Raw genomic sequence first — 12,409 nt, 5'->3', positions numbered from 1 at the left:
TGTGGTACACCCCGTTCTGACTGTTGCTTTTCGTTCGTCCACTCTTTTCTAGTTTGTCTTTTCTCCAGAACGAAACTTGGACACGACTGTCGTTATCTTCACTCCTCACAGGCGTCAATATGGTCGCTTCCGGTGCTTTTCAAGTGGGAATCTGTGGTGCTGGTGTTGCGGGACTGAGTGCTGCCATCGCTTTGAGAAAGATCGGCCATGACGTTGAGGTCAGTCAAACTCAGCTCCCTGGACAGATCGCCCTTTGTGCTCCTATGCATATTGAATGATCAAGAAATGAAAACTGACCTTGTCCCCGCAGATCTTCGAGCGCTCTCAGTTCAAGAACGAAAACGGCGCTGCCGTGTCTATCCCACCCAATGGAACTCGGGTTCTGGAGCATTGGGGTTTTGATCCCATCAAAGCGGGAGGCATCGAGAATATCCAGGTAAGGAGGGTGTCTTGAGCATCTATTCCAGGATATATGATTACCCAACGTCTGCGATTGGGATCCTTAGTCGCCAGCTTCTAGAGTGTGTCAGCTGACAGCCGCATGCAGGTCCGTCGACCAAAGGGTGACACCTTGGAACCAATGGCACCAACATTGAACTTCTCCAATGCGGAACAACTATATGGCAACAAGTGGTTCTTCTATCACCGAGTCGACATGCATCGACGCCTGAAGGAACAAGCAGAGGAAGCTGGCGCGATCATCAGGCTAGGACAACAAGTGATGGACGTGGACCCCGAGACTGGCGTTATATCCTTGAAAGATGGAACGAGGGTACAGAAAGATCTCGTCATCATTGCTGATGGCCAGCATGTTAGCGCTGCCCTATAAACGACTATACTGTTACACGGTCGCTGACTTGTGCACTAGGATCGCATGAACGCTAAGATCACCGGCAAGGAGGTCCCCATGAAGAGAAGCGGCCAGACAGCATATCGATGCCTCATCCCCATGAAGGATATTCTCGCCGACGAGGAGACCAAATTCTTGTTCGAGAACCAACCGCCCGGGTTCTGGGCCCCGGCCTTGCCTTCCAAGGGCGTTATGGCCGTCACTTATCCTTGCAGAAACAATGAGATACTCAACGTACTCGCTGTGCACCGGAAGCTGGGCCAACATGCAACAAGTGAGGATGATGTGGTGATTGAGGACTGGAACTTTCCCGCCACGCATGAGGACTTGGAGAAAGTTCTCGATGGTTTCCACCCGGCGGTGAAAAAGGTCTTTTTGAAGTCGCCCGAGGTCAAAGTGTACACTCAGATGAAACGAGATCCCTTAACCAAGATGACCAAGGGCAAGGCTGTTCTGATCGGCGATGCCTGCCACCCTATGCTCCTGACCCATGCTCAGGGTGTTTCGTCCTCAATCGAGGATGCCGCTGCTCTCGAGCTTTTCCTCGCCGACGTCCCTGCCACCGGAGACGTCACTTCTGCGCCCTCAGAGAAGCTGCTGCAACGCCTAGCTCAATTCGAGGCATTCCGTCTACCCCGAGTCTCTGCGACACAAATCCTGACAGACCCTGTTGTCCCCGGACCACAGGCTGCGGCCAACTATGCCAAACAAGAAGCCGAGATTCGAAAATACTACTCAGGTCCTCTGCCACCGACGGGTTCAATGCCGCACAGCCCGCCAATTTGTCAGTTTTTCTTCGGCTATGATGTAAGGAAAGAAGCCATAAAATTTATTGCCGACCTCAACGGCGAGAAACAGACGACCGAAGCTATCCCCGCGCCTTCGCCTGCTCCGGAGCCAGTGAAGGCAGCCATCCCAGCCCCGGCCCCAGTTCAACAGCCACGTGTGGAGGAGAGACCTCTGACACCCTCCCCCGTGCGCGACGAGACGACTGATGTCAGTGCAATGGAACAAAAGATCAAGGACCTCGAGCGCAGATTAGCCGAGATGGAGAGCAAATTCGCCTCAATGAGCATCCAAATCTCATTTAGGGAGGTTCAACCCACGCCACCAGAGTCGCCGCCTAGCATGTTTGGGAAATCCCCGTTCCTCGTTAGCGCTTCTTAGGGCAAGAGATAACTTCCTGCTCTCTGAGCTGGAATTTTGTTGGATATACGGCCCCCGGTCCCAGTGGGAAACCAATGTGTCCATTGTATGAAAAATGGTGCTTTGTGGATGGAAGTGAGAAAGGAGTAAACGGGAAATTTGTGAAAGATATGGGATACTCTATGTGAACGAGCGTTTTGGGGGCAGTTATCACTATTTAATTCATGAAATCAAGATATATTTTCCGGTTTGTCAACGCATTTGGAATCACGTCCTGATTTTTGGGCTTGAAATTACATATATGTCATTACTGGCGCCGCTGGAATCAACGCAAGTGGCATACAAGTATATCCCTCGATGCCCTAAGAACCGGAGCGCTGCAAGTTCTTTCTCAGCTGCGCAGCCTCGTCACGCTAAATTGTGGAATTGCGGCGTTTGGCTTGGCAGAGCAGCGTCGATCAACTCCAACTCGGAATCTGCCTCGCATGTGAGGACGGTCGCCCAAATCGCAGAGACGTTTTTATTTCTACTCTTCCTTTTTCTGCATTTTGCTTTTCGTCGTCAGGCGTCGGTGGTGTGTCTCTTGTCTTGTCATGTCATGCGTGTGAATAGTTGCACTCGTGCCCTGACTACAAAAAATGCGCCTTCGACTCCTCATTCAGCGGTACTCGCTCCCGCCTGTCACCATCATACACACAACGGGCAGTGGGCCCGCCTCGCATACAAAGTCTCGCTCTGCCACGATCGCCGACCTCCTCGCCGACGTCAATGACCTCGTTCCCCTAGAGTCTGCGGACGGCGAATGGGGTCTGGAAGACTACGTCGTCGAAGTCTCAGCCACTGCGGACCAATACCTGACGTACGAGTGTCTGCACTATCAGACTCTGCATAGTGTGTTGAGAGAAGACGATGAGGTTGTGATTAGGGCACTAAGCAATGACGATCTAAGGGCGAGGAGGTTGGGCGGACGACATCAGATCACAGGCGACGGAAGACACTTGATCGATGGTGTGGCTTTCGGCAAGCAGTGGTTGAGGAAGACTGCGCGACCGGGTGTTCTTATCCCCCCTAGAAAGAGGAGAAGGATTCTCTTTGACGAGGATACCGATGGGCCAGCAGGGGAAGATACGGGGCTCATCCTTCCAGCTGGTGACGAGGAAGAGGCGTACACAAATGCTTTGGTACTAGTTACGGCCGGGGAAGAAGAGGATGATGATGACGAGGACGATGATGACTACGTGGAAGATGAAACCGATGCTGATGTCGACAACTCACAATTGCAAGTCACCGTCAGAGAAGAGTTCGACGATGCCGATGCCGATGCCGATGCAGAAGACGAGGCGGACCTCGATGGTGGAGATGAAGACGAGCACCTGTCCTCAGAGCTTAAGCACTTGCTTGACGATGCTGCCGAAATTGAACAAACAGATAACATGGCTATTGCACTGCAAGTACTTGACAAGAGGCTGAAAAGAAAACGAGACGTCGGAGATGACGGCGAAGAGTACGAGAACGAGATATTTGAAGGCTTCTCCACTCCCATACACAGCTCACCTGCCAAGGTGTATGGCGAGTCCAATGGTCGAAAAGAAGGCAGGGCTGAGTTGAAGGACGGCCGGGACGGAGGCTCGGAGAATATAATAGGGAAAATCGCTGATCGACAAGACCGGAAAAGTGCCAGAGACATTATTATTGGGGACGATGATGATGAATATGACTCCGAAGATTCAGATATGACTTCGAGCTCCGGTATCACATCATCCGACACCGACACAGATTCTGATGCTGATAGCATGATGGAAGATATTGCCATGCAGCAATCCAAGGAGCGGGTTTTGAACCTCGTCAGAGGTCTTGAAATGGACAACAAATCAACCGGGTTTGATCCGGAGGAAGTCGAGAGTGAGAGCGATAGCTCCTCTACCCCGGATTCCGAGTCTGAATCTTCGGACGACACCTCGTCAGAAGCTACAACATCCTCTGATTCCCAACCCGACTCTGAATCCGAATCTGAGTCCGATGCTGAAGAGACCAAAGCAGAGAGTCCACTTGTGTCCAAGAAAGCCCCACCTACAGCAGCCATCCAGACACATGAATCTCCAGAAAAGTCTGCAAAGCCATTGGTAGGCGTTCCCTTCCAGGGAACACATAAAACGCATTATAACAATGCCAGGGCAAAAAGGAGGAGGCGACTCAATGAGCTTAAGAGGCAAGGAGCGCTCCCTGAAAATGCAGGCTTCGAGGAACTAGCGAAGTACGAGACCATGGAACAACAAACGGTGGAAGAAGAACAGTTGTCAGGTGTCAAGCAGCTAGCCGACCTTCCGGTTCAAGAGGATGCTCCAGATGTGGAAAGTCGCACAGACGCAACGGTCAAATCAGCCGAGAAAGAGGGTGAGGAGGAAAACTTGAAGTCTTCAGATTACGCAGACTCAGCAATAACCAACGATGCTCTCACAGCGTCTATGCCAGCCGAGCTCAAGGCCATTGAGACCTCACAAACCGAACCACCAATTGCCCCGGAGTCGACCCCAAAAAGAGCAAGACTTGATCTGGCCAGTACACGTCGCCTTGTTTTCGGTTCTCTCGGTTTAAGAGCGCCAAAGAACGCCAAAGAAGACCAGGCATTGAGGGTAAAGCTGTCACAAAACATTCGGCAACCAAAACAGCATGAAGGTCATCATGAGAACAGTGCTTCCGAGTTTTCACAACGGTCGCCAGTCGAGGGAACTAATGACGATTTCTGGAAAAACAGATTGATCGTATCGGCAGTCGAATGCGAAGAGCCTGGGGCTTTCTTACCACCGCCACCATTTCCGTTCGAACAGGGGTGGGCCAAACCGGACAGAAACAAGCGGAAACTACGTGATCAAAGCCAGTATTACCAGAGTAGAAATGACCGGTCGCGTGGGAAGGACAAAGGATCTTTTGCACCTGTTGTTTCAACTCTGGAATATGATGACGTCTCAGCAGACACTTCGAGCAATCATGCTGTGCCGACACTTGATGGAAATTCGGATATACCAGCTCAGAAAGATCTCGACAGCCTTCCAGAACTCGAGCAGGCAATGGTTCTGCCAGGCGCCACTATTGCCTACAAAGAACTGCACGTCGATGCTTCGACAAATTATCAGCCAGAAGTGTCTCACTACAGAATTGGCCAAGTAACGCAAGTGGATGAGGACGGTACGGTTCACCTCCACTTGACGAACGGCTCAAGAGCTGCAGATTCGAAGGGTAAAGTCGATCCACGTACAGGCGAAAGAGTCTACGGCAAGTTCGAGCTAGCCGGTGAAGATGCAGATACCGGAGCTGACGACGGTCTCCGCGAAATTTCGCTCGCGGACATGATCTCTGCGAAGCTGGTCAAGCCCTCTACGATCGAAGTTCCCGATAGTAACCATGCTGGCGGGCCAAGGGGCGGCGAAGCACCTCTATCATCGAGCGAAAATCAATTTGTCAACATCCCTGAGTCAGCAGAACAAGATGTTCAGTTAAATGAAGCAGAAAAGCCAAGTTCAGCCATCGACGCAATTGATACACCTCGCAAACAAGAAATCAATGGGATAATCAAGGAGGCGGGCTTCAGCTCAGCTCTAGACGAAGATTTACTTCGACCTATCCCTGACCTTGCGGCCGGTGACTTGAAAGCGCCCGCTGTGCCCGGCGAAGAAGAGGCCCAGTCGCAAGGGCAATATCCCCACAGATTTCGTCCAAGATCCCCCGGTCTCGACTTGTCTTTGCCTGGTATGGATACTTCATCGGACGTGGACCCCAGTACCACTCACAACGAAGGATCAGGTGATGCTGACGCTACTGGGAGCTCCCAGCTCCCTCCAACCTCGTCACCATTGATACCGACCCAAGAAACCGTTGACTATCCTCACATCTCTCAAATGGACATCCATTCTTCGGAATCTACGGGCAACACCAACAGCAGCTCGCATCAGGATGCACAAAAGGACTCACTAGCTCCCTCGATTGATCTATCCTCTGCTTCTGACCCGAAGACAGCATCAAACGAGATGTCGAGTGGCAAGAAGGGTGAACTGGGAGCTGAAGTCGTTGGTGATGAGAACCGTAGCCATTCAGAAGGCGAGCCCAACTCACTCGAGTCGGAGATACCGGAGTCGCAATCCCAAAAGACCTCGATGCCTTCCCAAAACATGACAACCGATGGTGAAGAAATAGGAGACAGGAGTTCTTTTTTAGGAGAACTTGGGTACGATGGTCACGACTCATCGTACCATGACTCCGGCATTAGTGATGATGACAGCGATTTGCCCTCCCTGAGCGAACTTCTCTCCACCCAAAGAAACCGCAGACGGACCCGATCGCTCACCAAAAGAGCGTCCCCTCCGGCTCCAGCAAGGAAGTCTCTTCGCAATGCGACGAAAAAGGCAGGAAAGAGCCCAACTCCGCAGGGCAGTCCTGATCTTTCGGCTCGGCATCGGGCTAATAGCAAGGTGTCGCAAAGCCAGAGCAAGTCAAGACTATCCCAGGTTTCTTCAGGATCACCTGTGGTGGACCTCACTTTCTCAAGCGATTCGCAAAGCCCGCCCGTGGATCTGACTGACGATAGTGAGCTGCTTTACAGCCAGAAAAAGATTAAGTCTGAAGTCAACAATCTCAATCGTGGCACGAGTGCGAGAACTGGGAAGCAGGATAGCGGGATTGGGAGTAGAAGACTACTAACCACGAAGAAGGTTAGAGAGTACTATTGAAGAGCGCACGACAGAGCAGAAGCCTGGTGCTGGAGGGTTGCGACCACTTCGGTATGGTGCAAAGCCATGAGTAATCATAAGATATAGTCGCTTATGGCAACATGATTCTGGTCGAATCACCGCATGCGCTGTAAAGATAATGATAATACATATGATAACTATGTACACTGATATTCTTAACTGTGGAACATAAGCTTGGGAGGCAGGGAGGCAAGGGAGGCAGCCTTGCCAACAGGACTAGCGAGGCTTACTTAAGGCTGCAAGGCTGCAGTCGGCGTCATCGCGGCACTGCGTCTCCAAATGCATCGCGACAGTCTGGCTTCTTCACGCGATCATTTTTGACTCTCCGGTTGACTCGTTTTCCCTAAGGAGGTAGTCGCCTGTCTTCTGTCGAGGTAACCGCTTGCAGTTGCTCTGCGGTCTCATAATGTGTCATCGGTAACGCTCGCCTGCAAACTGCCATGCTGGCCCAGAGATTCGATGGGATCTTCACGATCCTCCTTTGTAAGTTACGCGCATCCTAAAGCCTGACCCTAGGTCTAAGTATCATCTCCAGACTTATCCATCGCCATTTCTATTCTCGTCCCTTCATACCGAACCTCGACTGCGGTGAGAGCCGAATCATTGGACTCGGAGCTCGAGTCTCCGCACAGCGAGCAGGAGAAGCACAACTACTGGGCGCAGGGTGGAAATGACATTGTTCACGAGATATGGTCGGTGTTGCGGGACTTTGAACCGACATGGAAAGACAGCGTGGTTCCGGCACAACCTTCTGGCCTCCTGGGGACGGTCTGGCATTACACGAGAATCATCTTCCGCGCGTTGTTCATGAATACTCCGACTCGGGACGACAATAATGGCCCCAAGATCAAAGGGGACTTGAAGAAGGGAGTGGATTCCCTCGCCATGGCGGCCTCCTTTGACGACCCAGACGCGATCTTCCTGCTCGCTGAGATGAATTTCTACGGCAACTTCTCCCACCCGCGCGACTTTGAAAGAGCCAAGTATTGGTACCGTCGTCTGGCTGATTTGGACGGTAATTCCACGGCACAATATATGTTGGGACTGATGTACGGGACGGGAGTTGGCGGCCTGGAAAGAGACCAGGCAAAGGCGCTGTTATACCACACGTTTGCCGCGGAGCAAGGGAACATCAAGTCCGAAATGACGCTGGCTTACAGATATCATGCCGGCGTTGGGTGTTCTAGAAACTGCGACAAGGCTGTCTCTTACTACAAAAGAGTGGCAGATAAGGCCATATCATATTGGCATTCAGGGCCTCCTGGGGGATACTCCTTTGTCCGCAACTCCTACCGCTGGGTCGAGGTTGATGGAGGCATCTACGGCGAAGGTGCAAGTGTCAGCTCTTCGGGCCCCAACGCTCCTCGAGATGGCGTCACCGCAGCGCATATTGACTATGTCCTCGATTACCTCGACACAAAAGAGCGACAAGGTGACTTCAACGCAATCATCACACTAGGCAAACACTACTACGAAGCCCCTCGGGGTTACAAGCGCAACTTCCGCAAAGCACAGCGACAATTTATGAAAGTCGCACGGGTCTACTGGACAAAGGACGGCAAGGTGTCGGCAAAGGCACCCAAGGGTATCGAACGTGTGGCAGGAAAAGCGGCAGCGTATCTTGGGCGCATGTTCCTCCGTGGCGAGGGCATGGAACAAAACTTTGAAAAGGCTCAAATATGGTTCAAGAGAGGTGTTGCCCTCGGTGATTCCTTTGCTCAATATCACATGGGCTTGATGTATCGCGATGGTCTAGGCGTGCCGCAGGATGGGCTACGTGCTGGCTCATACCTGAAGGCTGCTGCAGAACAGTCTCTCCCTTTGGCTCAATCGGCGCTGGGAGTGCTCTTCCTGGACCAGGGGGACATCGAGACCGCTGGACGATATTTTGAACTCGCGGCGGGAGCGGGAGTCATGGAGTCGTTCTACTATCTCGCGGAACTCACGAACCAAGGAGTCGGCCGTGAGCGCAATTGCGGCCTGGCAGCTGCCTACTACAAGGTGGTTGCGGAAAGGGCAGAAGTCTTGCATTCCTCCTTTGTTGAAGCCAACTCGGCTTACGAAAGAGGTGACTTTGAAAGAGCGTATATCGCTTCGATGATGGCTGCTGAGCAAGGGTATGAGAATGCACAAGCCAATGTGGCGTACTTGCTCGACCACAAGACGTCGGTGATATCGCTACCCGACCTCAATATTCCTCTTCTCTCGACGACCAAATCCGGCGCGAAAATGAGCAAACTGCTCAACGATCCATACCTGGCTCTGGCATACTTTACCCGCTCTGCCAAACAAGCCAACGTTGACTCCTTGATTAAGATGGGCGACTATTATCTCTCCCTGTCATCGCCCACCAACGCAGCACTCACGCTTTACCCGACCGAAGACAACGGCGAAGCGAAAACCAACCTGGAAAAAGCAACAACGTGCTATACCACGGCTGCGGAAACACATCACTCGGCCCAAGCCCTGTGGAATCTGGGGTGGATGCACGAAAATGGCATCGGCAGCGTCTCGCAGGACTTCCACATGGCCAAGCGCTACTACGACCTCGCGCTGGAGATGAACAAAGAGGCCTATCTGCCCGTGACATTGGCATTGGCAAAACTAAGGCTCCGAAGCTGGTGGAATGGCGTGAGTGGTGGAAAGGTCAACGGGATCAAAGACGACGAAGCGGAAGAGGAACAACGGCGGCCCAAGACGTGGATCGAATGGGTGAACAGATTCCTGGATGCGGCGGAAGAGATGGACGCGCGCGAGGCAGAAGCCCTCGCGAGGGAGCGCGATGGAGACGACGAGCTCTTGGGCTACGCCGACCCGGGGGTGGCTGGTGACGGTAACACCGAATACGCCGATCGAGCCGCACACGGCCACGGCCACGGCCAGCGGGGCGGAGGAGGCCCAGGCCGGGTCGAAGGCGACGTCTACGGCGCCGACGAATGGGACGAGATCGACGACGGCCTTGTCGAGAGCCTCATCATCATCGCCCTTGCCGGCGCCCTGGCCCTGCTCGTCTACGCCCGCCAGGCCCGCCAGAGAGTTTTGGAGGAAGAGAGGCGTCAAGCTCAAGCTCAGAATCAGAACCAGAACCAGAACCAGAACCAGGGTTTCGCCCAGGCAGCCGCTCCTCAGCACCCGCCACAGCAGCAACAACCCCACGCGAACAATGGCGGCCAGGATCGAGGCATGTTCCCGCCCCCCGGGGATCTGGACTGGAATAATTGGGTTGCCGGCGGGATTGGGCATTGAGCGGGTGAGTGACGGAAGTGACATGTTTTGAGATGTTTGGGATGTCCGAGACACGTGGTGTCTATTATGGATTGTATCATACATGAAACAATAAAACGGTGCGAGATCTTCTCGGCACGATTTTCTTCTGGGGGCCTCGTCTTGCGTAAGTAATCTGAAGAGACTTTTGGAAGCGGACAGTATACCATGTATGGTATTCATTCATATATTCTATATGGATTTGTGTGGCCTTCATAAAAGGGAGTTGAGATGGATTCGCCTCGATAACTGCTAACCCCCGGCTGCTCCGTTGCGACAATATACCGAGTACAAGCAGTTTTCTGCTCTCCAACTGTGGCCCACGCTCAGCGAACATGCGTAATCGTACAAAGGACACCGTCAAGATTGCTGCTGCTTCAGCACCGTCTAAGTCCACTGGCCTTGTGGTGTCGAGGTTCAATCCAAGGCGCGCCCTATTCTGTGTGTTGACAGAATCTCCAGGCCTGTATGGTTGCATCTCTCTGGCGGCGGAAGCGAAGTGCTTTCATGCTCATAAGCGCATCACTCCACCTCCTTTCTCATACCCGGGAAAACGTGACCCGGAACCACTGCCATGCTCAGAATGTCGCTTATAGAGCACTGTACCCTGGACGAAGGAAACGGCTTTGCGGCCGTACACGACCGTACGTAGTGGTCTCTTCCGCAGTTCCTCCTTCAAGCTGGAATTGTCCCGGATGTCCTCACTGACCAGTGCAACGAGAGTGCGGTACGGTCGCGGCAGCTTCGGGCTCTTGCTCACTCAGCGTATTCGGAAGTCTTGGTACTCGAAGATGGCGATTAGAACCTGTTTCGGAGGTCCTTTGAAGGAGTTCGAGCAGAGTCATCCTGTCAGGCACCACTAGTGCTATCATGCACAGTTTGCACTTTCTTATATTCCTCCTCAAGCTGTCTCTGCATGTCAAAATCCGCCTGTCTCTCTCGCTTTATGCGTTGTTGTTCCATATCTCGAACGACACCGGCATGCATGGCCTGTGAAAGAAAGAAAAGAGTCAGCGTCGAGGATTCACACGTGCGAAACAGCTGTTTCAGATGACGGATCAGGATCGAGGAGATGTGTACATACAGCTTGTTCGGCGGTCTGGGCCCAGTGGACAAAGGCGACTATGCCGGCGGTACCCAGAATAGTGCTGAGGAGGGTAATCTTCGAGGCGGTAGACATGGTGATTGACCCTTCCAAAACGATGTTTGCAGGTGAAGAAAAGCAACTGAAGGGAAAAATAAATGTTTAAGCGGGCGGGAGTTGGAGAACACGAAGCTCCACAGCTTCGAGAGGGAGAGCTCGGCGGGCAGGCGCATCATCGCGAGGATACGAACACTAGACGGGCTTGACAGGTACACCACCAGCTCAACACAACTTTCTCTGCGCAATCCCCCTTTCCTTGAGCTCTTCCTGCTTGTTCCTCGTAGCCTATTCTACTCCTCTTCCTCACACTACTTGTTCGAATTCGTCAATAGCAAGATGGTTCGTATCTGTCCCTCCACGGCGTTACGTTTATGCTAATGCCAATCCAGTCTGCCCAGAACTCGGCGGGCATCCAAACCCTGCTGGACGTAAGTCAAGAGTGAGGTTCGGGGAAAAACGCGAGAGATGCTGAAATATTGGGCAGGCAGAGAAGGAGGCTCAGAAGATTGTCCAGAAAGGTATGTATCCTACGATCTGTTCCGTCACGGGCGAGGTTCCTTGCTAACGCAATCCTGCACCACAGCCAGAGAATGTAAGCTTTGACAGCTCTCCCCCATCCAGCATTTATCGGATCAGTCTAACGCGCCCCTTTCTTCGCCAGATCGAACAAAGAGGGTAAAGGACGCCAAATCGGAAGCTCAGAAGGAGATCGAGGAATACAGGAAGAAGAAGGAGGAAGAGTTCAAGAAGTTTGAGGCTGAGGTGCGCATTCTACGATGACCCCGGAGCCAGGCCTGCGAAGCTTATCAATTTATGCGCAGCAATCAAGCGGGAACAAGAAGGCCGAAGACGATGCCAGCAAGGACGCAGAGGCCAAAGTGAAGGAGATCGACCAGGCGGGCAAGAAGGCAGGCGCCAAAGTCATCGAAGACCTAATCAAAACGGTCATGTCTCCTCATCCTGAAGTGCCGGATAAGATCTCGAGGGAAGACTAAGATACAGAACCATGGGAGATAGTGCAGCGTTCGATGTCAGACAAGACGGAGAGTGTCGCAGTTCTGGGGGAAGGGCAGGCAATTACACAATGGGCTGGCGCATTGGAGTCGAATCCTCTACAAACATAGACATTGCTCGAAAGGGCATGCTATAAATCATATTGACTGAATTCGTCCAAGAGATTTCTATGGTAGTTCCCGGGAGGACGTAGATCACTGCGGCTCTACTGTATGGTTCCAATGGCAGTCTCACCGCACGACACTT

The 12,409-nt window shown here is 52.6% G+C and overlaps 4 protein-coding genes across 4 annotated transcripts; all 4 read left to right on the top strand.

Annotated features, from left to right (window-relative positions):
* Positions 1 to 119: 119 nt before the first annotated feature.
* On the top strand, positions 120 to 2,017 carry AYO20_01702 (hypothetical protein; the record flags this gene model as incomplete). The annotated part of the gene is made up of 4 exons (XM_022640008.1): positions 120 to 218; positions 311 to 436; positions 548 to 811; positions 869 to 2,017. 4 exons carry the CDS (start codon positions 120 to 122, stop codon positions 2,015 to 2,017), a joined length of 1,638 nt encoding a protein of 545 aa, XP_022503963.1.
* A 617-nt stretch (positions 2,018 to 2,634) lies between these two features.
* On the top strand, positions 2,635 to 6,720 carry AYO20_01701 (hypothetical protein; the record flags this gene model as incomplete). Its single annotated transcript, XM_022640007.1, has 1 exon — positions 2,635 to 6,720. The coding sequence occupies one exon, from the start codon at positions 2,635 to 2,637 to the stop codon at positions 6,718 to 6,720; it is 4,086 nt and encodes a 1,361-aa protein (XP_022503962.1).
* A 461-nt stretch (positions 6,721 to 7,181) lies between these two features.
* On the top strand, positions 7,182 to 9,987 carry AYO20_01700 (hypothetical protein; the record flags this gene model as incomplete). Its single annotated transcript, XM_022640006.1, has 2 exons — positions 7,182 to 7,224; positions 7,277 to 9,987. 2 exons carry the CDS (start codon positions 7,182 to 7,184, stop codon positions 9,985 to 9,987), a joined length of 2,754 nt encoding a protein of 917 aa, XP_022503961.1.
* Positions 9,988 to 11,485: 1,498 nt separating this feature from the next.
* On the top strand, positions 11,486 to 12,144 carry AYO20_01699 (V-type ATPase, G subunit; the record flags this gene model as incomplete). Its single annotated transcript, XM_022640005.1, has 5 exons — positions 11,486 to 11,488; positions 11,539 to 11,577; positions 11,634 to 11,667; positions 11,811 to 11,911; positions 11,971 to 12,144. The coding sequence occupies 5 exons, from the start codon at positions 11,486 to 11,488 to the stop codon at positions 12,142 to 12,144; spliced, it is 351 nt and encodes a 116-aa protein (XP_022503960.1).
* Positions 12,145 to 12,409: the final 265 nt, after the last annotated feature.

Source organism: Fonsecaea nubica (assembly GCF_001646965.1).
Source record: "Fonsecaea nubica strain CBS 269.64 chromosome Unknown Scaff7, whole genome shotgun sequence".
In the NCBI taxonomy this organism is placed as follows: Eukaryota; Fungi; Ascomycota; class Eurotiomycetes; order Chaetothyriales; family Herpotrichiellaceae; genus Fonsecaea; species Fonsecaea nubica.
This window is presented reverse-complemented; position numbering and strand designations above follow the sequence as displayed.